The sequence below is a fragment of the Ambystoma mexicanum genome, chromosome 4q, assembly GCF_040938575.1.
Source record: "Ambystoma mexicanum isolate Mex_15411 chromosome 4q, UKY_AmexF1_1, whole genome shotgun sequence".
NCBI classification, from domain to species: domain Eukaryota; kingdom Metazoa; phylum Chordata; class Amphibia; order Caudata; family Ambystomatidae; genus Ambystoma; species Ambystoma mexicanum.
This window is the reverse complement of record NC_090928.1, coordinates 655,258,061-655,282,622: the sequence shown is the minus strand read 5'-3', so window position 1 is coordinate 655,282,622 and position 24,562 is coordinate 655,258,061. Positions and strand designations below refer to the sequence as shown.

General features: G+C 50.4%; 1 protein-coding gene across 3 annotated transcripts in view; it reads left to right on the top strand.

Moving 5' to 3' along the window:
* The window catches only part of PSME4 (proteasome activator subunit 4), a 3,386,216-nt gene that overhangs the window by 1,493,907 nt on the left and 1,867,747 nt on the right, over positions 1-24,562 (top strand). For all 3 annotated transcript variants that reach the window (XM_069608231.1, XM_069608232.1, XM_069608230.1), the window contains one exon: positions 19,813-19,970. In XM_069608231.1, the coding sequence (XP_069464332.1) occupies positions 19,813-19,970 (158 nt within the window). The remainder of the gene's footprint in view (positions 1-19,812; positions 19,971-24,562) is intronic.

Below are 24,562 nucleotides of genomic sequence, written 5' to 3'. Positions count from 1 at the left end.
GTCATCGACGCAGGACTCCTTCGCCGAAAAAATTTCCGAAGCAGCACAGCTGTGGTCATTACCTGTCAAAGATGTGGAATACGTTGGAGGAACATCCCATCGAAAGAACGTTACCAGATAGGGTAAGTAACTTGTTCATCTCACTCGAGCGGTTAATCCACAAGCTGAGAAATTGTTCCATGCCGCACCCTCTGATCCCCTGTACATAAGGGGCTAATTAAAACCGGATTCCCTGGTTGTAACAACCACCAGAAAGAGGGCAGGTACACCACTTGCTTCTTCGGAAGCACCACCTGATAAGGAAAGTAAAAGACTATACGCTCTGGGTAGAAAGGTTGCCTCCACGTCCGCCTATCAGGCATGAATTGCCAACAGTGCCACTCTTTTGGCAAGCTACAATTGCCATGAGTGGGAAGAGGTATCCTCTTTGGTATCCTCCGCACCCGAACCCTTAAAGAGCCAGTTGGCTCAACTGGCAGTAGATGGAAGGTCTGTATCAGGATGCATGCTAAAAACAAATTTTGATGCAGCAGATAATGCTGGAAGGTTAATCGCCGAAGGCACTGTTATAAAGCGTCACACTTGGCTGAGGCAGTCCGGGTTCAAACCTGAAACCCAAGCCACCCTGATAGATATGCCTGTGGAGCCGAATGTACTATTAGGCAAGGCAGTGGAGGAAGCTTTAAAGATGGCAAAGGATGAGTACGAGACCCTAAAATCCCTTGGCCAACTCACCATTAAACCCTCTGGACAGAGGGGAAAAATCAATTTTGGGCGCTTTCGGGGCCAAGGTTCCCAAAGGGGTTCAAACTATTACTAGAATCAGGGAACCTCATGGGGTAACAACCAATCCTCACAGGACTTCCCCCGAGGGCAGCGCAGGGGCTGCACTAGGGGTAGAGGCAGCCCCGCCAGAGGTGGTACGCCACCTAACAAGCAGTGATGTTCCGCTTCAGGTCCCCTCGCATGCATCCCAAGTAGGGGGGCTCCTTTCCACCTTCACCCACGCATGGGAGGGTTTCACTTTGGACAGATGGGTGCTGTCCAGAGTGTCCGGAGGATACTGCATAGAGTTGCTAGAGCGCCCCCACGACCATTCGCCGCAACAGAAAGTACACTTGCTGGAACATCAAAATATCCTCCTCGAGGAGATCGCCGTTCTGCTAGCAAAGGACACCATCGAAGTCGTCCCGGCCAACCAGGTAAACAGGGGTATTTATTCAACCTACTTCCTTGTGCCAAAAAAAGATGTAACTATGCGCCCAGTATTAGATTTGCGCCCTGCAAACATGTATGTCAAGCCACAAAAATTCTGCATGACTACATTACAAGAGGTAATCTCTCTACTAAAAAAGGGGATTACATGGCAACATTGCATATGAAAGATTCCTATTTTCATATTTCATGTTCCCAGCGCACAGAAGATTCTTGAGTTTCAAGATGGACAACCAGCACTACAAATTCAAGTTGCTGCCCTTCGGAATAGCATCGGTTCCAAGGGTATTCATCAAGATACTGGTGGTGGTGGCGGCGCACCTACGCAGGGAGGCAATCCCGGTGTACCCTTAACTGGACGACTGGCTCATTACAGGGGAGTCCCCCAATTTGCACACTAAACATCCAAAGAACAATCAACCTCCTCTTCCAATTGGGCTTCTCAATCAATGAGAAAAAATCAAGCCTGGTGCCAAACACCTCAAAACAGTTCCTAGGAGCTGTCCTAAATACCCAAGAGGGGTTGGCCTTTCCATCAGAGGAAAGATTTCAAAATTTGTTGATGCAAATTCCTCAATATCAGACCGGTCGCCAGATAAGGGTGCGCAAAGCTATGCGTTTGCTAGGCATGATGGTATCTTGCATTTATCTGGTTCCCCATGCGCGCCTGCGCATGCGACCCATGCAGGAATGGTTGGTGAAACAGTGGTCTCAGGCAAGTGGTCAGTGGGACGATTTAGTGGTCGTTTCGCCAACACTAGTACAGAGTCTTCGCTGGTGGACAAGAGAGAATCTTACGAAAGGGATACCCTTCCACGATCCAGACATACAGGCCGTTGTCACAACAGACGCCTCCCTGGCATTTTGAGGAGCTCACTACCTTCACCATACAGCTCAGGGTCTCTGGTCTCACACACTGGCTCAGAACCACATCAATCTGCTAGAACCTCTGGCAGTCTTCAGAGCGCTTCGGGCATTCAAACCCCTCCTATCCAACCAGTCAGTACAGATCCTAACAGACAGCACGCCTGCAATGTTTTACTTAAACAAACAAGGGGGCACTCGTTCTCCCAATCTGTCCAAGCTTGCCCAGAAAATTTGGAAATGGGCACTCAAACGCAAGATTTACCCGTCATCCCAACATGTTCCAGGGGAACTCAACTCGCTAGCAGATGCTCTGAGCAGAGATCCCCCTCCCAGAGGAACACGAGTGGCGTCTACACAAAGAGGTCGTAGGAGAACTCTTCTCTAAGTGGGGTTTCCCCACTATAGACCTATTCACCACAAGTGAAAACAGGCAGTGCCCAGACTTCGCATCCAGGTTCCCCCCAGCCAGGCTCCAAGGGGAACGCCATATGGATGAATTGGTCAGGGATATTTGCCTATGCTTTTCCACCAACCCCTCTGATGAGGAAAGTGGTGAACAAAATCCACAGAGAACCGATGACGCTCATCCTGGTTGCTCCCATGTCGGCGAGACAACCATGGTATCCACACCTACGCAACCTGTCGGTGTGCGACCCCATCAAACTCCTGTGCCGGTACAACCTACTCTCCCAGCACGAGGGGCTAACAGTGCATCCTCAAACCAACTAGATGAACTTGGCAGCAAGGCTCCTGAAGTCATAGAGTTCGGACATCTCAATTTACCTCAGAGATGTATGGATATCTTGAAGGAGTCAAGAAAACTAAACACGAGGCACTGTTATTATGATATTATTATTAGAGTTGAACTAAGATAGTATTACCAACACCATTGAATGTGCCCTAATAGCGTCACTGTGTTAAAAGTTAATTTTAGAAGGTAGATTGTGCCTGGTTGCATACACTTCACTGATAACCACAATATCACACTACTACGCTTACTCTCTCCTATACACCACCATTCAACTAGAACACAGCAGTACTATGACACATTCGGTAAAGCTGTTCTCATACTAACATGACCCATCAAACCACCATCATCCTAATTAAACACAGCTAGCTAGCTAGCACACACCGGCTAGCTTAGGCGTCTCCTCAGGCCTAACGCTGCCATAACTCAGTCTGGATGTCAACTCTTCAGACTGAACACATTCAACTGATCTCCTCAGCACCACACCTACCGCTAAGAAGCAGCTATCATGCAACAACCACACCAGCTGCACACATACCTGGTGCGCCCACGCACTTTACGACTCTCTCTCTCTCAACTGACTTGAACTGCGGTTCCCGAGGGCGTTCAACCTACCAGCGCCTTGAGATCATACCATTGATACATAAGGCGCTATACAAATGCAAAATAACATAACATAAATGGAAACAATTTATTTGGTGCCAGAATAAGCAAATCACCCCCATTGATTGTACTCCTTCTAATGTGGTCACCTATATGCTCCACTTGTTGGATGCAGGGTTTTCGTGTTTAACACACTAAAAGTACACCTGGCAGCTTTATCAGCCTACACCACTTCCCATAACGAGGTGTCATGGTGGAAGGTGCCAGTTGTTAAAGCATTTATGGAAGGGGTAAAGAGACTCCACCCTCCAATTTCTAAACCACCACCAGGTTGGGACCTTAACGTGGTACTTGCTAAGCTCATGGGACCTCCCTTTGAGCCCATGCACAAGTCTAGTCTCGAACACCTGACTTACAAAACAGCCTTCTTAGTAGCCATTACTTCTATAAGAAGGATCAGTGAAATACAAGCTCTGTCAGTTCAAGATCCTTTCTTTACTATACATAAGGACAAACTGGTTTTACACACTCACCCTAGGTTCTCACCTAAGTTAATTTTCAAATTCCATGTTAACCAGTCTATTGAGCTACCAGCCTTCTTCCAAGAACCCAAGAGCTCTGCTGAGGTAAAACTCCACACACTAGATGTGAGGAGGGCAGTCCTCTACTATGTAGACAAGACCAGACCGCTAAAAAAAACAGATCAACTGTATGTCTCCATAGCTCCAGGCAGAGAAGGAGATTGCATCTCTAAGAATGCCATCTCTAGGTGGATAGTCAGATGTATCCAACTGTGTTATTCCCTTTCAGATAAGGCACTGCCTTTTACGCCGAGGGCCCACTCTACAAGAGGTATTGGAGCCACTCTGGCTTTCATTGCAAATGTACCCCTTGACAGCATTTGCAAAGCAGCTACATGGAGCTCTATTCACACCTTTGCTCAGCACTACTGCATTGACACTCATTCCAAGACAGATACTCAAGTAGGGACAAGCAGTTTTAAGACATTTATTCGCTCATGACCCTTCTCACATCCCACCTCCTTCTAACACTGCTCGCTAATCTATGCACAGCATGTGATCTAAGCAGATTCCACAAGCCTCAGAAGGGATACATTACTTACCATAATCGTATTTCTGATGCTTGTGTCTGTTTAGATTCACATGTGCTCGCTCTTCCTCCCCTCTGAGAGAAGGCGCATGGATGCTTGTAGTCTTAGCTATCTTATCTGCTTGGGTACTCTGTACTGACGCTACTCCTCATGCCACCTCATGTCAGAAAAAATACAATCTGAGGGTCCTACGTGTGTGAGGGATCATGGGTACAGGGGACGTCACAGTAGGGATAGTATTACTGGCATGCCCTGGTTCGACGTCCCTTTTCGAGTTTCAAAAAACAAACTGTAATACTATGCAGCTTCCACTAGATGTCGGCCTATGCACAGCATGTGAATCTAAGCAGATACAAGCATCAGAAATACGATTACGGTGAGTAATGTTTTATATATATATTTCTAGTGAGAGTGCCGTGTGGAGCAGAGTAATGTATAGCCTCTTCCTCCGGGTGCATGTGCTGCCATACGTCCCGCACAACATAGACCTCCATCTTTTCCATGATCTCGCCGTAAGCCAGTCTTGGTGCAGCGTTCGTCCTCCATCCCTTGCCTGTCTATCAAGTTTGAAATCAGCCCCCAATATTATAAGACCTGAGGCTTCATGCTTTATTTTAGCGAGAGTTTTCTTCAGAAACCTCAGTTGACCCTCGTTCAGGAAGTAGATTGTAACAAATCTGAATCCCACCTTTTTAATAATCCCGGAGACCAGGAGGGCCCTACCTTCATCGTCTGCCCAAACCTTCGTAACCTCCTTTCTTAGCCCTTTATGGATGAGAATTCCCACCCCTGCTTTTCTTAAGGGCCCCGAACCCCAGTATTCTTGACCCAGTGTCTTGCCAGGGATCCTCTTTTCTTCCCCTCTAGCGTAGTCTGTCTACTGGATGAACATAACATCTATGCGGGACTTGTGGAATTCCCTAGACACCAAAGACCTTTTTGTGGGAGAATTCATTCCCTTTACATTCAGTGTCTGTACCCTCAGGTGGCCTCCCCCTGTGTCATTCAAAACTAGCCATGTTAGGACTGATTTTCTATACTCTGGCCTGGTGAACAGATGTATAGAAGGCCAACCTTTATTGTGACAGGAACAACTCTGGGAAGCTGTAGCCAAACCAGATTAGGTAGCAGTGACGGGCGGTCTAGGCTAAGTTCTTCAGAGGTGAAAAGTGAAAGAGGAAGATCTTTCCATGGATTCTTCTCCCACAGATTCCTCATTCCCACACGCCCTCATCCATCCCAGCTTAAAGTTCTTATGGCCTGACACACCTATCTAAGCAAAAATGCCTGGCGATGGCTATCAGGTGACCGCTCCTAGCTGGCCAGTCATTTGCTTTAAAACAAAAAAATAAAGGTTCTCTGGGTTCCAGAATTAACTTCAGCCAAATATGCAGATATTACATTAGTTTTCTTAGCAGATAGTCCCATATGTGCTACTATGCTGTATGGCTCAGGGAGTTCCTCACAGGAATGGGAGACAATGGGAGACCTTGACACCTAAGGGGGAATGTCTCCCAGTGAGGTCCCACTTGCCTAGACCTTTAGGGAGGGTCTTTTGCGGCGCGGGGCTCACGTCCCTAGCCTCCAAGGGGGCTCCCATTTTGGGAGAAGGGACAAATACCTTTGATTAGTCACAAACCACTAAAGCTATTGGGTAAAATGTTCTAAGGATATAAAGTACCCTAAATGCACTTCACTGTAAGGTGATATGTGCAATTGTAAACATACAAGAATTTCAAAAGAGAGACGGTCTCCCAGCTGTGACAGTCTCAGGGACTAATCAGTTTCCACATAAGAATGAGTAAGATGGGCACAGGAAGTAAAGCAGAAGGTTTTAATGACCTCCAAAAATCAGGGCATGGTTAAAAAATAAGGAAAAAGACTGGGGGTTCAATAGGAATCTATGGTGGCAAAGGTGCAAAATGAAAATCTTTCCTAACACCATATATGGAATATCCGGTCACTGCAAGGCAGGAAGGTTACACTACAATATAGCCAAAGGTCAGGTGAAAATGTTGTGGCACAGTCATTTTAGAGTATATGGAAATCTAAATGGCATTAAGGGGTAAAATGAAAAAGTGCACAAGTATAGAAGAAAGAAAACCTTCACTTATCTGCTGTCAACATCCCATCCTGGACAACTATTGCAAGTAAACACAAACTTTATAAAAATAAGTTACACACAGGGCCTCATTACGAGTTTGGCAGTAGCCGTGCCGGTAAAACCGGCAGGCTGCCGCCGGACTCGTGAATTTTTCCAGCTCCTGGCTTGCTGATAACAGCGTGGGATTCTAACCCTGCCTGTCTGGGAAGTCGGGCGCCGGAAAAATGGTATTCCCCATTCCCATTTGAGTCCCATAGGATCAGTGGGAATGGGGAACACTGAGGCACCAGCACCATAAATAACAGTGCCGGTGCCTCCGTGAAAGTCTGTTCCGCCCACCAGGTCAGACCTTTTACTCCTGGAACCTAATGAATCTATCACTTGTTTCCTGGCGCAGCGAGGTGAGTTGGACACCTCCTGAGACCTTCCTGGGCCTTCTTTTACATTTCTGGTGCCTAGATTGAAAAAAACCCACCCACCCCCCGCGGGCTTCCTCGCTGCCTCACCCCTTGTTTCTGTTTCGGTTTTCCCCTTACCCACCCCCTCCCTACCCGCCCTCCTGCCCTGATTGGCAGATTGGATCTTCCAGGCTCATCCTAGCCCTAGGCAGCCCTTGCCGTCACTACTTGTTTCCTGGTGCCGCAAGGTGAGTTGGACACCACCTGAGACCCCCCTGGGCCATCTTTTACATTTCTGGTGCCTTGATTGAGCCCCCCGAATCCCTGCGGACTTCCTTGCTGCCCCGACGCCTTGTTTCTGTTTTTCCCTTCCCCACCCTCCTGCCTACCTACCCGCCCTCCTGCCCTGATTGGCTGATTGCTTCTCTTAACTGACCTTCTCAGGGCAGCCCCTGCACCTAAGGGCCCCTAGGCAAAGGATGGCTTCCTCAGAGGCAGCTCTGTATCGTGTCTGCAGGTGTCAGCAGGGCAAGCCAGGGCCCAGCTGTCAACCAGCAGCGACTAAGTAAGGTAGGAGTGGCCCGGGGCAGACATAAAACCTTCACTCTACCCTTGAAAACCGAGCCACATAGCAGCCCACGGGGTTGGGTGTGTTTTTCTCAGGTGTTTAAATTGCATTGTGAAAGTCTCTAAAATTGCATTGTGAAATGTAGGCCTTTTCCCCTCTATACAGGACTTTCAGACTTGCGTATGTTTTTCTCAGGTGTTTAAATTGCATTGTGAAATAGAGCTATCCTGTGGTTTTGCCTCCTAGCAGAGCATTCATCCAGCAAACTTTCTACCATTATCCAAGCTCCTGTCATCTTGTCTGATTGTCCACTATTGTCTCTGTCTCGTCTGCTTGCCCCTTCACTCTATCCTTCCCTAATGTCCCCCCTCCCCCGTCACCCCCTCCCGTCCTCTTCTCTCCTCTCCCTACCTACTCTATGGTACTCTGTCTCTCCTATCTTTTCTAACTGCTTCTCTATCGACTACTCTCCTCTCCTCACTAAATCTGGTAGGAAGAAGTTTCAAAAGAAATGCTGGTCTCCAACCCAGGCCTCCCTATCTCTGACACCTATGCCAGTGCTTCCTCCAGGCAAACCCTCACTGACATCCTCATTGTCGTTCCCTCGCCAGACCTATGGACTCTACATATGGTCTCTGTGCTCTTTGCTTTCTCTTCTTCTCCCATTAATGGTGGCACCCGGTGGGAGGCCCTCATGGCCTCCTGCCACTCCTCTAAGGTCATCATTAATGTTTACATCTCTGACGTCTCTAAGAAGTAACACTACCAGCTGCACCTCCTCAGATGTGTTCTTCCTTTCCTCTCCTTCACCCTGAAGCTCGCTGTCTCCAGAGCTCTGGCTCTCTCTAGGCTGGACTACTGCAACAGCCTCTTTCTAATTATGCCTGCCTCTACTCTCTGCCCTCTGCAACTCATCCCAAAACAGGACTACAAGACTTGTCCTTGGCCTCAAGCCCAGGGATCGTATCTCTCCTGGGCTGAAATTTCTGCACTGGCTCCCAGTGGCGGCGTGGATTAAGTTCAAACTCCTCTGCATTGTCCACAAGGCCTTCTGGGGCCTGGGGTCTCAATACCTTCAACTCTCTCTTCTTAAATATCTTCCTTCTTGAGCTCTTCGCTCATCTGCCTCCAACTCCCTCAGGGTCAGTCGCTTCTCCAAGCAACTAATTGGTGGTAAACCTCTTTCTTCTGCTGGGGCCTCCATCTAGAAAAGCCTCCCTGCCTCTCTGAAACTTGAGGAGAACCATCTCTGGTTCCGGAAGCACCTCAAGACCTTCCGCTTTGCTTCTGCTTTCTCTCCTCCTCTCCTCTCACCTGCTAATCTCCTGGCTGAAATTGAAACTGCACTGGTTACTTGGCTACCCTCTGATATCGGGCCCAGCTCACCTCCCCCCCCCCAGTTGCACACCTGCACTGAACCCCTGGCAACCATTGCACTCTGGGTCTGTTTCTGTATCCCTACAACACCCCCTACCAGCACTTGACACCTGATGGCCGCACTTTTTATTTATTGCCTTTGTCTATTTAACTGTTTATCCTTGTAAGGCAGAATCCTCTGCAGTACCCTTAGGGACCACTACACAAAATTAAGACTACAAGTGGTAGTACAATTTCACCTTTGGTACAAGCCTGTACTACGCAGTAAAGTGGTAGCGATGGCTGAGCAGCCAGACTTATCTCAAGAGCAAATGAGCAGTAATAGGGATTACACAAAGGACTACAATTACTGTGACTCAAACATTGACTCAAGGTTTCTGGTTAAAAAATATAAGTACATTTATTTTTAAACCATCTGTTCACAAAACACTTCATTTCTATTAAACAAAACCACACTCTAAATATACTACACACAACCAATTCCTTTGGTCCAGGTAAATTCAAGGTAAGTACATTAGGATTTGACAGACCGGTGTTGTGAAACAAAAGACGTTACCGGGGGTTAAGCAGCGCTCACTTTTTTACAGTAATGACAGTTCGGTCTTACGAAAGAAAAACGTACCCGCAGGGAGAATTATTACCGTAGTCAAACACATTTAGCACATTGAATTAAATCCAGGGAAAAGTGGATAAAAATCATAGGCAATACTTTTGTCAAGGCACTACAATCAGAGGACTTGTTCTAAGAGACAGATAAAGTCAATAGGCCTGCACCAGTGTCAAGGGGAACAGGGCTCTGTTGTCGAGGATCACACGATTAGAACAGTTCGAGATTAACGTTGCCAGAAGTACTGGATATTGTTAAAGGGAGGCAAACGTTATAAGAGGGAAGGAAGAAAGGACTAGCCTTCGGCAAGGAAAAGGGTTCACCCCGATTCCTCAATGTTGGACGAGAGAACGACCAAATCAAATGGACACAGTACCTTATTCGAATGATGAAAGCTGGTGCTACGGCAGTTATTCCTGGTAGTTCCTGCAGTCTCACAGTTCCTGGATCTTCAGTCGTGTGGACAAGAAGGACGACGTCTGGAGCGATCTGCACTACCCAGAGATGAGGCCAGCAGCAGCAAAGCAACAGTGAATAAAAAGTGTGCTCCTTTAAAACAGGAGAGGGCTCTTCTGATGGCTATCCGGACCACTACAGCTTTGTGTAGAGATTTCGACCCAAAGAGGATTCTTTGGCTGTAGAAGGTGAGCTGGTTAATCCCACCAGGCTCAAGGGAAGACGACTCCGGACTGGATCTTCTGTCGTTGAAGGGTAGATAGCTCAAGACTGCAGCAGGGCTTCACCGGGACTCGGGAGTTGCAGCAGCCGTCCTCTTCTCCGCTTCTCTTCGGTTCTTGTAGTTCCAGTGGCGACTCTGACTTTCAGCCCAAGAGTCCTGCCTTTTCTCCAGCATGGGGTCTGGCATGGATTCACATGCTCATGAATATTCCCCGTCGTTAGGCTGGGAATCCTCGGTAAAGAAAAAAACCAGTATCAGTTTCGTTTCTGATCTGTCTTTCGTAGTAATAACCAATCACTGGTCTCTGCGTCATACTGAGCACAGCCAATGACTGCCCTCTACCTAAGCACCGCCTCTGGCAGCCATCTTCAGATTTTTACCGCACGTTCATGTGTTGGGATCCTCGTGCGATTGCTCTCGAGCGTTAGTGCTATTTTTTTCACATTTTTTCTCAAAAACTTCGTTTTTTCGGTCAAAAGAGCCTCAAGCTCCACCGACTCTCCGATCAACGGGTACCCGTTTCGGATTCGTCTGCGCCCCTCAAGGGTGAAGATTTCGTCGAGCTACGCTTTTGGAGGACTCCAGAAGTTTCTCAGGCCCGGCCATGGCCCAGGAGAAGGGAAGCTCGACGCCCGGAAAGCTGTTCAGGGTCTGCCCTGGATGCCAGCTGCAGAACGTCTTCAAGGAGGACGAACACTCTTTTTGTCTTTACTGCCTACATGAGGACAAGACGCACGTGGAGAAGAACTGTGTGTTTTGCGGCAACATGTCGGAGCGGACCATGAAGGACCGCCATCAACGTCTCGCCAACTGGCTAGAAGGGAAGAGCCCGTCCGGCGAGAAGAAGAGGAAGAAATCCGAGCGGTCTTCTAAGACCTTTGAGGACGCCCCGGCGACGGGGGTCCAACATAAGGCCAAGCACCGCGAGTCCGCTGGCACCGGGAGCGCCGAACGGTCGGGCTCTACGGGCACCAGGCAGGGCGCACCCTCCCCGGCACCATCAACCACGAGCCAACGCTCTGGGTCGGGTAAGAGGAAGGCCGAGCACCTGGCGAAGCTCCTGGAGAGGCCCCGGTCGAGCTCGAAGGCGGAGGGGGAGCGAGGCAGTGTCCCCCCCCTCAAGGATAAGGCGGTGAGCGCACCTAAGGTGGTGAAGGCCTTAATCCATCCGGCCAAGCCCTCTATCGAAACTGTCGCGGCGGCCCTGGCTCAGCCTGTGGAGGCTACACCAGTGGTGGCGACCTCGGGGCTCAGTCTCCCTGCCACCTCGGAGGGAGTCCTCTTTTGTGCCCATCGATAGGACCCCCGTGAAATCCCCCGTGGGGAAGAAAAAGGGGGGGCAGGGCGTCGTCGTAGATTCGGCCTCAACCTCGGAGGAGGAGCTGGTCGAGGTCTTAAGCCACGGCCTCGGCGTGGAAGAAGACCGGCCCGTCGGGATGGATCCCGACGCAGGTGACGACGACATCGTCGAGGGTACCGACGGGGCCCCTGATCGCCCGTCGGATTCCCCTCTGCCAGCGCCGCGAGACAACTCGGCGGCCATTTTGTTGGCTATACAGTCCTTATGCTCTGAGATAAGGACGAGACTACCGTTGCCGACGGAACCTCTCCCGTCGGGGGACCCAGAACCGGGACCTTCTGGTGTTCCCCCTACCAAGAAAAGAAGGATCCACCCTCCACCTCCTTTTCAGCCGTCGCGCCCCTTCCAGCCCTCCTCCCCGTCCACCCGAGGGGATGATACGGGGACTGACACGGCAGCGACGGGTACGGACGACGAGGTATACGACGAGGATGTACCGTCGTCGCCTCCCACCAGGGCTTCTCCGCCCGACGAGATTGGATCGTTCCACTCAATGATCGCCAGGGCATCCGAGCTTTTCCAACTCTGCCCTGAGGAGAAGAAGGAAGGTTTCCTTTATCAGCGGCGCGAGGCCAAGAGGAAGACGGTCCTCGCGGTGCCTCTATTGGACGACATTTGGGATGAGGGCCTCACCCTCCTCAAGAACCCGTCCACGACGCCAGCTAGAAGAGACCGGTACGAGAAAAAGTACCGGGTCCCGGACACGGCCCCCCTGTGCCTCCGGGCGCAGCCTACCCCGGACTCCGTCGTCTCCGCGGCGGCCAGGAAAAAAGCGGGGGGGGGGGTGCGGCCTCCACATCGACTTCCCCACCGGACGGCGAGGGAAAGAAGTTGGACGCTATGGGACGCAGAGTCATCTCGTCTGCAGCAACGACGATTAAAGCTGCCAACGCCTTGGCTATCGTGGCCCGATACGACAGGGAGCTCTGGTACAAACTGGCTCCCCTGCTGGACTTCTTGCCGGACGACAAGAGGGCAGAGGCCCTGGAGATCCTGCAGGAAGGTGAGGTGGCTTCGGACCACGCCATTACCGTTGCGACGGACATCGCCGACACGGGGTTCCGCCAGTTGGGCAACGGCGTTTGCCTTAGGCGGCGTGGGTGGCTCAAGGCTACGGACTTCCGTCAAGACGTTCAGACCAGAGTCCTGGACATGCCCTTCGATGGGAACAACCTGGTTGGCAAAACGGTGGACGATTCCCTTCAGGCCATTAAAGCGGACACCGAGACGGCCCGGGCCCTTGGAGTTCTGCAACAACGACGGACGCCCTTTCGGAGCAGCGGAGGCAAGGGCGCCTCCAAAGGTTCTGGCGGCGGTTTCTCCTCCTACCGTCAAGCGGCCCGCTCGTCATCTCAGGAGGCCTACAGAGGACGAGGCAAGCCGGGCGGACCCCGCCGTCGTCGCCAAGGACAAGGCGCTAAAGCCTCGTCGAAGCAGGATTGAACCGGCCGGGGGGTCGGCCCCCACCGAAGCACCCCGGTGGGAGGCCGGCTGGCGAGCTTCGTCAGCGTGTGGGAGTCCATCTCCACCGACCGTTGGGTGCTGGACGCCTTGGCCCGGGGCCACGCGCTCGAGTTTCAAAGAAAGTGTCCGCGCGTCCCCCCCGTGGCCAGGAAAGAACTTCACGTCCCTCAACTTCTCCTGGAGGTGAAGGCGATGCTCAAGAAGGGCGCCATCGAACTCGTCCCAAAGAGGCTGCGGGGCTCCGGAGTCTACTCGAGATACTTCCTCGTGAAGAAGAAGACGGGGGGGGGGGATGGCGCCCCATCCTGGACCTGCGACGTCTGAACAAGTTCATCAAGGCGCAAAAGTTCCGGATGGTCACCCTCCAGCACGTCCTGGGTCAGCTGGAGGAAGGGGACTTCCTGTCGTCGTTGGATTTGGAGGATGCCTACTTCCAAATTCCCATCTTGAAGGGGCACCGAAAATTCCTCAGGTTTGTGGTCCAAGGGCGGCATTACCAGTTCAAAGCCCTCCCCTTCGGTCTACGGTCGGCACCCAGGGTGTTCACCAAGTGCCTCGCACCGGTGGCGGCTCAGCTGCGCCGCGAAGGGATCCACGTCTACCCCTACCTGGACGACTGGCTCATCCGAGCCAAGACAAGGGAGCTCGCCGTGGTCCACACGGCAAGGACCGTCCAACTTCTCACGGACCTGGGATTCTCCGTGAACTACGCCAAATCCCACCTGGTACCCGCGCAAGACACTCTGTTTCTGGGAGCGAGGCTCAACACAGTGTCCCTTCGGGCCTCCCCGTCGGAGGAGAGGACCAGGACCATCCTGGGCAAGGTGCAGCGGATGTTGGTGGCCGACGCGGCCAAGGTGAGGTCCATCAAGTCCCTCCTCGGAATGATGTCTTCCTGCATCTACCTCATTCCCATGTGCAGGCTCCGGATGCGCCCGTTGCAGGAGTTCCTGGACGCGCGCTGGATCCAAACGACGGGCAACTTCGAGGAAAGGATCACACTCGACGAGAGTTTCCGACGAGCGATCCGGTGGTGGGGCACCCGCGTGCATCTGACGGCGGGCATGGACTTCCAGACCCCAGCCCACCAGGAGACAGTGACCACGGATGCCTCCCTGGAAGGGTGGGGAGCGCACACCGAAAATCTGCACGCAAGGGGCCTTTGGCTCCCGACGGAGAAATCCTTACATATCAACGTCCTGGAGCTCCGTGCAGTGTTTTGGGCCCTCAGGTCCTTCCTTCCGTCCCTCAAGGGCAAGGTGGTGAGGATCTTCACCGACAACACCACCACCATGTTTTACATCCGAAAACAGGGCGGAACCAGGTCCCCAGCACTGTCCAAGGAGGCGCAGGACCTGTGGCATTGGGCAGTCGCCCAAGGGATGTTTCTGGTGCCGTTTCATCTGGCAGGGATAAAAAACACCATCGCCGACTCACTCAGCAGGGAGCTGCGCTCGTGCCACGAGTGGGAACTACGGCAGGATCTAGTGGATCGCCTCTTCCGACGGTGGGGCACACCCCAGATCGACCTGTTCGCGACGGCGACGAACTCCAAGTGCCGGAGGTTTGCCAGCAGGTTTCCCCAGGCGAGGAGCATGGGCGATGCTTTCTCGTTCCCCTGGGAGGGCCTGTTCCTCTACGCGTTCCCTCCTTTGCCACTGCTAATCCGGCTCGTCAACCAGCTCAAGAGGTCACGGTGCAGGATGATCCTCGTCGCACCTGCGTGGCCGAGGCAGATATGGTTCCCGGACCTTCTGGACTTGTCAGCGTCCCCGCCAATCAAGCTGCCGGTGGACGCGGATCTGCTCTCCAGGGAAGGAGGCGCCATCCTCCACCACGACCCGAAATCGCTGAACTTGCAGGCCTGGCTCCTGCAGCGCTAGAGTTTGGAGGATACGACATACCGGCCGACTGCAGAGAGGTTCTTGCAAAGGCCAGGGCGTCCTCGACTCTTAAATGCTACGGACACAAATGGAAGAGGTTCTCTGTCTGGTGCCACGCACAGAAGATTAACCCTCTACGGATTACGGCTCCCCAAGTTCTGCCGTACCTGCTGACGCTGGCCAAAGCTGGACTGGCACACGCGTCCATCAAGATTCATCTTGCTGCGATCTCCCGATACACCAGAACCACGGGACGGACGTCCTTGTGGTCTCATCGTCTGGTGAAAGAGTTTATGAAGGGACTGTTCAGATCGTTCCCGCCGGTGAAGGCTCCGGCCCCGGCGTGGGAGCTCAACGTGGTGCTGACCAAGCTCATGGGACCTCCGTTCGAGCCTCTGCACTCGGCCCCGTTGAAGTTTCTGTCGTGGAAAACAGCGTTTCTTGTGGCCATCACCTCCGCACGACGGGTGGGAGAGATCCAGGCCCTTTCCTGCAAGGCCCTGTACTTGACTTTTCACGACACGAGGGTAGTGCTCAGGACGCACCCCTCCTTCATGCCCAAGGTACCGTCGGACTTCCATCTCAACGAACCCTTGGTGTTGCCTGTGTTCTTCCCTTCGCCTTCGTCGCCGGCTGAGAGGACTTTGCACTCGCTGGATGTGGCTAGAGCGCTGAAGTTCTACGTGGACCGCACGAAGTGTTTTCGGAAGACGTCACAACTCTTTGTGAACTTTGGACCTGTCAATCAGGGGAAGGCTCTCTCGAAGGCTTCCATTTCCAGATGGCTCTCCGGCTGTATCATGTACTGTCATCGGTTGGCAAACCGACCGCTGCCCGGCCGTCCGAGAGCCCATTCCACCAGAGCGATCGCAGCTACCACGGCGTTCCTTTCTGGTGTGCCCCTGCTGGACATATGCAGGGCTGCTACGTGGAGGTCGACGCACACCTTCACGAAGTTCTACTGCGTAGATCGGGATTCCAGGGAGGAGTCCAGGGTCGGCCAAGCAGTGCTGCGCAACCTGTTCGCCTGAGGTGAGCCTGGTGAGGAGGTAAGATGCTTAATGTTGAGTTTGATGCAATGCTTAATGTTGAGCCTTTGCCACCTCCCGTGGTTGTGCATGTGTGTACTGCTATGTATTCTTTATTCATGAGCATGTGAATCAATGCCAGACCCCATGCTGGAGAAGGAACAAGTTACTTACCTGTAACTGTTGTTCTCCAGCATGGGTCTGGCATGGATTCACATGCGAACCCTCCCGCCTACCCCTCTGCGGCTCTTCACTTGGTCATACTGCCACTTCACGTGCTTCCAAATCTGAAGATGGCTGCCAGAGGCGGTGCTTAGGTAGAGGGCAGTCATTGGCTGTGGTCAGTATGACGCAGAGACCAGTGATTGGTTATTACTACGAAAGACAGATCAGAAACGAAACTGATACTGGTTTTTTTCTTTACCGAGGATTCCCAGCCTGACGACGGGGAATATTCATGAGCATGTGAATCCATGCCAGACCCATGCTGGAGAACAACAGTTACAGGTAAGTAACTTGTTCCTTATGCCAAAATCCCCCATTCACACAGCCTAGCTGTCAATCACACAGCAGGGGGGTTGTCCTGCCCGGACAACCACCTCAGCCAGTCGATAGAAAGTGCGACTTGGGTCTCCAAGGAGACCCTGTGCAGGGGGTTACTAAACCCCTCCCTCACATCAGCCCACCTAGACACCCAGACGCCAAAGGAGGGCTTCTTCGAGAAGCCTACCAAAGGACGGCGAACAAAGAAGGCAAATCTGGTTTGACGCGCAAAGTAAAACACAAGAAGGATGTTAACAAAAAGAAATGGCGACTAAACCCGACCGGAGCCAAAATAACATGTATTTGGTCAAGCGGTTTATGTTTGAGGCTAATACAATAGCCTAAAACAGTACCACGTTTATATACTATAATCGCGGTATAAATGTTAGGGTAGATACCACTGCCACCAGCCAAGTCTTGGTGTTAAGGGAGCAAAACAAGGCTCCAGGAGGTACAGACAAAAAGGGATCAGAGTTAACCCTTCTCAATACTCCATGTAAAATGGGGTGTACTGGGTCTGTAGTTTAAGTGACTACATAAAGTAAATGGCAACTTCACCTGTTTCTGGGGGACAGAAGTCCGCCTCAGAAAAATGGAGTCAATGGGAAGTCTCAGAGAGAACCCTGTGTCACTGCACTGAAGTTGCTGTGTAACACACACAAAAAGTTGGGCTCATGGAGTGGTGTGGCTACAGAGACCAAGATCACACAAAAAGTAGAAATACACATGGCAAAACACATGTAAGAGTAGGAAAAAGGTTCACACTCTTACCAGGTGGAAAAAAGAAACCCCAGAAATCCAGCAAAGCTGCTGGGGGACTCACTAGGTGAGGGAAATTAGCCATAGAATGAGAATTCTCCCTAACAATCCTATGTACTGCACTGCCCCCTCTCCCTCCCCCCTGCACTTTTCCCTTTCCCCCATCCCCTGCACTTGCACAATCTGAACATCACCTGCCTAGTAAGATCGTTGTTTCTGTCTTCCCTATGTTCCTCCTCCCTTGCCTCGTCGTGCCTTGAAACACTTGTATATAGGCGCGTTACAAATGCCATATCATATCATATATAATAGTACTGCCCTCCTTCAAATCAGCATACATTAAACAACTGATAAAAAAAAGGAATCGGAAAGTGCCGAAGACCCGAGCCACTACAGACCTATATCCATCCTGCCCTACCAAGCACAGATCCTGGAGAACCATGTGTACTAAATTCTTCTTGATTGCATCTAAAAAACTGGAATACTCAACCGTTTACAAGTTGGCTTCGGACCAATGAGAGGAACAGAATCGCCACTTATATCGATATGCGATGACCTGAAAACAAATGCAGGCGATGATGCCCAATCGGACCTCATACTATTGGACATATCAGCGACTTTTGACACAATCAGCCACACAATACTAATAAAAAGATTGATGGAAATTGGCATACAGGAATTAGGGACTTATCTCATTCCTAACAAACCGAACCCAACAAACCTACCTATCACTGTTCACCTCAAACACCAAAGATATATCCTGCGCAGTCCCACAGGGATTCAGCCTCTCCCTGCTGCTTTTCAACATCTACATGTGCCCACAGATGAAAATCATTCAAACCCACGGACTTACCGCCTACAACTACGCGGACAACACTCAACTGATTGTGAAAACAAACAATACCAAGGAACAAAATAACAGCCTCAACAAATGACTCACAGACATCTACAATTGGATGACCACCTTAAACTGAAGCTGGCAAAAACTGAAATAATGCTCTCACCCGCAGGATTCGACAGAGGGAACCCACAACTGGACTCGCCGATCAGCAGGGGAACACAACCAGAGACTACCGATGTAGTAAATAACCTAGGAATACTCGTGGACAACAGACTATCACTAGAACCGCAAGTCAACGCAATAGCCCACAAATGCTTCTTCTTCCTGTGTCTGCTCAGAAGATTACTCCCCTACCTCTCCTTCCCCAAAGAACCCTCACAATCATATCCCTGATACTCATAAGAATTGACTATGCACACACGTCTACTGAGGAATGCTGGAAAGACTTAGCAAGAAACTCCAAAGGGTGCAAAATACAGCAGCCAGGATCCTATTGAGACAAAACGGAAGAGGCCACATCACTCCAGCACTGAAAAGCCTACACTGGTTACCAGTAAAAAAGCACATCAAATTCAAAGTACTCTGCATTGCCCACAAGGCCTTGCATAGACATGGAGCGGAATTCCTCCAAGATGAGATTAGCCGGTATTGCCCAGGAAGGGAACTAAGATTGAGCAACAACTTATATATTTTGGCAAAAGACTACGAAAAAAGGAAATTTTGGCAGAACAGCATACTCGCATCTAATTGCTAACATCTGGAACAACATGCCCAAAGAAATTAAAACCACAGAAGACCACAACACCTTCAGGAAACGGCTCAAAACCTGGCTATTCAGCAGACCATGACAACCTCGAAGGGACATCGGCAACAACACCACCACAGAGAACCCGAGAAGGGACTAGATGGGTCAAAGAACCACAAACAAGAACCTGGCTAGATACTGCCAAGTGGCAACCAAAGAACCGTGTCAGATTCTCCAACAAACTTACTGACTTACTAAACCATTTTCGCCTTCGTGCTCCTCCAACATAACTGACACCCCTACACCAGACTGTGGACTAGCCACACTACATACTCCACAAAACCATCAACAACACAACTACACACCAACATACCCGATTAACCTACAGCTACGGCCACCCGTGACTATCCCTTATGGACACTTTCTAAACAGTGTGCACAACCAAACCCACCATAACCCACAGAACACACCAACACAAAACACTACCACACACCCGAGGCACTAAACCTTACCCAAATGGTTGCAGCGCACAAGGCCTCTGGCACAAACTACCGCATGCAAAACAACACTCAGACGCCGGTTCCTCCTGGTTCTGAACCTATCCTCTCACCCTATGCCCACTAACTTCCCCACACCCGTCTCTTGCAGAGCCACGTGAGCGCCTGGAGACTGCCCCTGGATGGTAGCGGTGCGCGGTATTAATCAACATAACATAGTAAGAAATACGAATGACAATGAAAATTCTACTGCAAATATGACTGTTAACATAGAAACATAGTATTGGTATGTGACCTGGGTCAACTCAAATAAAGCGTATATAAACACCTACATACGTCATTCTGCACACACCTGCTTTGCCTTTTTATTTGGATCTCCTATCATAGCAGTAATGACTTTTATTTTGTATTGTAGGACTGGGGAAAACCAGGAGATGTGTGGAATCTTAACATTCAGTGGCATGTTCCGTCATCTGAAGAAATGGCCTTCGCTTTCCATCTACTGGACTCCTTTCTGCAACCTGAACTTCTCAGGTTGGAACAGTATGGAAATGGAGAAACAGATATGTCCAGGTTTGTGCAGTAGATGTAAATGTGCTATTGTTTGGGGATGGGTAGTCTCGAACATATTTACAAGTCGTTGCAGTAAGAATTGCAAACATGACTTTGCAAAAACATTTTTTTTAAAAAGTTTCATCCATAAAACATGTCAATGTGGCGCTGATTTCAAAATAGTTTTTTTTTTCTCTGTGGTAAAATATAGTATTGATTTTTAGCAGAGAAAGTGTGTACAGAACTCCCTGCTAAATCTCCTTAGTCTCCTCTCCCCCTTGTTAGTTAGTCCTGTAGAGTTGCATCATCACATTCTGGCTACAACCTTTCACAAATAACACACATGCAGGTAAGTAAGGTCTATGCACCCTTGGTTTCTAAGGTTCAATCTGTCTGTTTCTGGACCCTATCCTGTCTGTCTGGTTGAAGCTGACCTTGGCTCCGGTTCTGGACAAACATTTGGAAAGAAAGCAGTGCCCCTCACCTTCGGACCCAGTGTTTCCATCCAACCACTCTTGAGAACCTGTTTGTTTAGGCATCAACTGCTGGGTAAAAGGCTGTACCCAGCCCTAGAGATGAGGTTTTTTTTCTCCAGCATGGGGTCTGGCATGGATTCACATGTTCATGAATATTCCCCGTTGACAAGCTGGGAATCCTCTGTAAAAGAAAAAACGGTTTCACTTTTGTGTACAAACTGTCTTTCTCCTATAAACCAATCACTGATCTCAGGGTCATACTGCCACCAGCCAATAATTGCCCTCTCCCTAAGCCCTTCCTCTGGCAACCATTTTCAGAGTTGTACTGTACGTCCAAGTGTAGAGAGTTCTCGTGTTCAGCTGTTGCGCCGTCTGCGTTTTTTTGTGTGTTTTTTTGCTATTAAATCCTACTTTTGTTCAATCGAGCCCGTTTGCTCCATTGTTTCCACATTCGACTAACGGGGATCTGTTTTTTGGCATCTTTCCTCGCCCCTCAAAGGTGGATTCGTCGTGTGTTTCTCTTCGAAGTTTCCAGAAGGCCATCAGGCCTACACCGCACCATGTTGGAGGAGGAGGACGACAGAGACTCCCTCTTCAAGCTCTGCGCTGTTAGGGAGAATTCTCTGTAAAGGCTAATTTCCCAAACCTAGTGAGTCCCCCAGCAGCTTTGCTGGATTTTTGGGGTTTATTTTTTTCTCCTGCTAAGAGTGAGACTCTTTTTCTCCCACTCTTAGACATGATTTAAGGTGTTCCTTTGACTTTGTATGTGTTTTATGGACTATGGGGTCCTTTACCCCATAGGGCTTCATGTGTTTTTGGTATGTGGGTTACACTGCACCCTCCGTGCAGTAACCCAGGGGTGTCGTAGCGACCCCCAAATATAGACTCCATACCCTGGGACTGACTACTGGCTCCCAGGGCATGGAAAGTCACCATTGGCTTTACTAGTCTTAAATTGTGAACAGAACAGTACAAACCATCATATTGTGGACGTACTGGTTTGGGCAATTTGATTGCCCCGGGGTCTGTTGTTCGAGGGGGCACTGTCCAGTTCCCCCCGACAGAGTTTTGGCTGGTGGCAGTGGATACTACTTTTTATATTCGACCGCGAATATATTCCTATGGGATTTTCCCATTGTTTGAGGCTACCACTTTTTAATATAGCCTCGAACATACCGCCGGTTTATTAAATTAATATAAATTCACCGGTTGGTATTTTTTGCCGAAACTCTGTTCCAAAATGGCGTTTGTGTTCGTTTTTGTTACTCCAACCCAAGTCGAGCCCTTTGTTCCACTTTTTGGCGGGCTTCTCCACAGAAGCCTCCAAAAGTGGCGCCACTCTGTCTGGCTACCACAGGGGGTGTGGGAGGGGGTTTAGGCACCCTGGACTGAGTTGCCTTGGCAACTCAAGTTGCACTCTGGTGTGATTTTCCCACCGACAGAGATCATCTCCAGTTCGGAGAGTCTTCTTCCTTTGACTGGTGGGGATAACCAGTTTGCCCGTTTTTTCGCGTTCCTGGACCATCTCGTGGCCGCCTTGCCTGTGCCAAGCACCCCGGCAACGGAATACCACGGTTTAGCACTACAGCGAAGAAAAGGGTAGTACCTTGTAACCGGAAAACTCTGCGGCTGATTTCTTCCCTGGCAGTGTAATGACCTTCATCTTTCCTCCACGTCGAGACTTCCTCTTCCTCTGGACGAAAAACCGACTTGCATCCGCTGCCAGGAACAACTGCCCCCGCTGGAGCGTCTTTCCTATTTCAGGTACTGTGTCCTGCCTGGCTTCCCTTGCGACAGATCGTTCGGTGACAGTAAATCCTCGACTTTCTAACCTGGGTTAGCCTGGGGCCTGTTAACTAACTTTTCCTGACTTGATCTCAATCTTTTGCGAACTATCTACAAAGACTCTTTGGGCATAACCCCACTGTGTGATCCTGGACACATTTCGCTTGCTCTCTCTAAGAGTGGGCCTGGCATTTGAACTTCCTTGCTCCCCAGTAGACTTTGCTTAACCTGCCTCACTGTGGTTCTTTTAAAAGTATTGAAATTGTGTGCTTTCATAGCTCTGCCTTTTTCTCTCCCTTTTTTATAACTTATTAGAGTGCCATCTTAGGTTAAGCGCTCACCTCTGTCTGAAAATAAGTGGTGTTTCTCACTAAGACTTGTCTAATAAGTAATCAGGGTTGTATATATATATAATAGTGACTGTGTGTTGAATTTACTTGCCTCTTTTTCTGCTAGTGTAATTTACAAGTGTGTCTTTAAATAAATAATTATATACTTTTACACCAAAGCTCTGGTCAGTGTTTGCTTGTGCTACTGTATCTTTGTACCTATTGTGTATACTCTACAGTGACGGCCCTGGGCACGCTGCAACATTACCGTCCATCCTTTCGTTCCTCCGGAGGGAAGTCTAGCAGATCCTTGAAGGGTTTCGGCTGGGGTTTGTTCTCTTAGCACCAGCCATCCCGTTCCTTGTCTCAGGAAGCCTACAGGGGCCGTTCCAAGGCCTTTGGAGGTGGCCGTCGTCGGGGCTCCCAAGGTGGCGGGCCGGCCTCCAAGCAAGACTGAACTGGCCAAGATGTCGGGCCCCCAAGCCTGCACCCCGGTTAAGAGGCCGGCTGGCAAACTTAGTCAGCGTGTGGGAAAACATCTCCACTGATCGATTTGTGAGGGACGCTCTCTACCACGGACGCACTCTCGAGTTTCAGCAAAGTTGTCCGTGAATACCACCTGTGACCTGTCAGGAACACCAGATCCCTGAGCTGCTTCTGGAGGTTCAGGCCATTTTAAAAAAAAAAAAAAAAGGTGCGCTAGAGCTACTTCTGAGGCGACTCGGGCTCCGGAGTTTACTCCAGATACTTCTTAGTAAGAAAGAAGACCGTACATCAAGTCCCAAAAATTCAGGATGGTCACGTTGCAACACATGCTCGGCCAACTGGAGGAGGGAGTCTTCCTGTCGTCGTTGGATTTAGAGGACTCTTACTTCCACGTCCCCATTCACAGAAAACATTGCAATTCCTTTGTTTCATTGTTCAAGGGAAGCACTACCAGTTCAAGGCTCTTCCTTTCGGATGGAATTCAGCACCCACAGTCTTTACAAAGTGCCTGGCACCAGTGGCGGCCCATCTGCGTACCTTGACGACTGTCTTATCCAGGCCATGTCAAGGGACATTGCTGTCAACCACATTGAGAGGACCATCCGGCTGCTGACGGATCTGGGGTTCTCTGTGAACTATGCCCAGTCCTGCTTGACTCCATCGCAGGTCACGCTGTTCCTGGGGTCAGACTCAACACGGTCTCCTGCCTGGCGGCCCCGTCTGGAGCAAGGATAGCAGCCATCTTGGGCAAGATGAAACGGCTGTTAGCACTGAAGATCGCCAAGATGAGGACCATAAAGTCGCTGCTCGGCATGTTGTTGTTGTGCATCTACCTGATCAGGCTCTGTAGGTTGCGGATGCAACCTCTTCAGGAATCCCTGGACGCACACTGGATCTAGATATCTGGTAGTTTCAAAGACAAGATTCTGCTCGACGAGGAGTTCCATTGAGCGATAATATGGTGGGGTGTGCGCTCCAACATCGCCAAAGGCACATACTTCCAGAACCCCCCTTACCAAGAGACCGTCACACTGGACGCCTCACTGGCAGGCTGGGGGGCCCACACCGGAAGTCTCCACGCCAGAGGTCTGTGGCACCCAGAGGAGAAGGAGCTCCACGTCAACGTCCTGGAGCTGTGGGCAGTGTTTTGGGCCCTCAAGTCATTTCTTCCATCCCTCAATGGCAAGGTGGTGAGGGTCTTTACGGACAATACCGCCAAAATGTTTTACATCAGGGAGCAGGGTGGCACCAGGTCCCTGGCGCTCTCCAGAGAAACACAGGAGCTGTAGCACTGGGTCGTTGCCCAGGGAATGTTTCTCGTACCTTTTCACCTTGCAGGAGTAAAGAACACTATCGCTGACTCTCTCAGCACGGAGCTCTGCTCTTGCCACGAGTGGGAGCTTCGGCATGATCAAGTGGACAGCCTCTTCCGCAGGCAGGTCATTTCCCAGAATGTTATCTTTGCAACGTCGACCAACACCAAGTGCTAGACGTTTGCCAGCAGGTTTCTTGTGGTATGGCCTGTTCCTGTATGCTT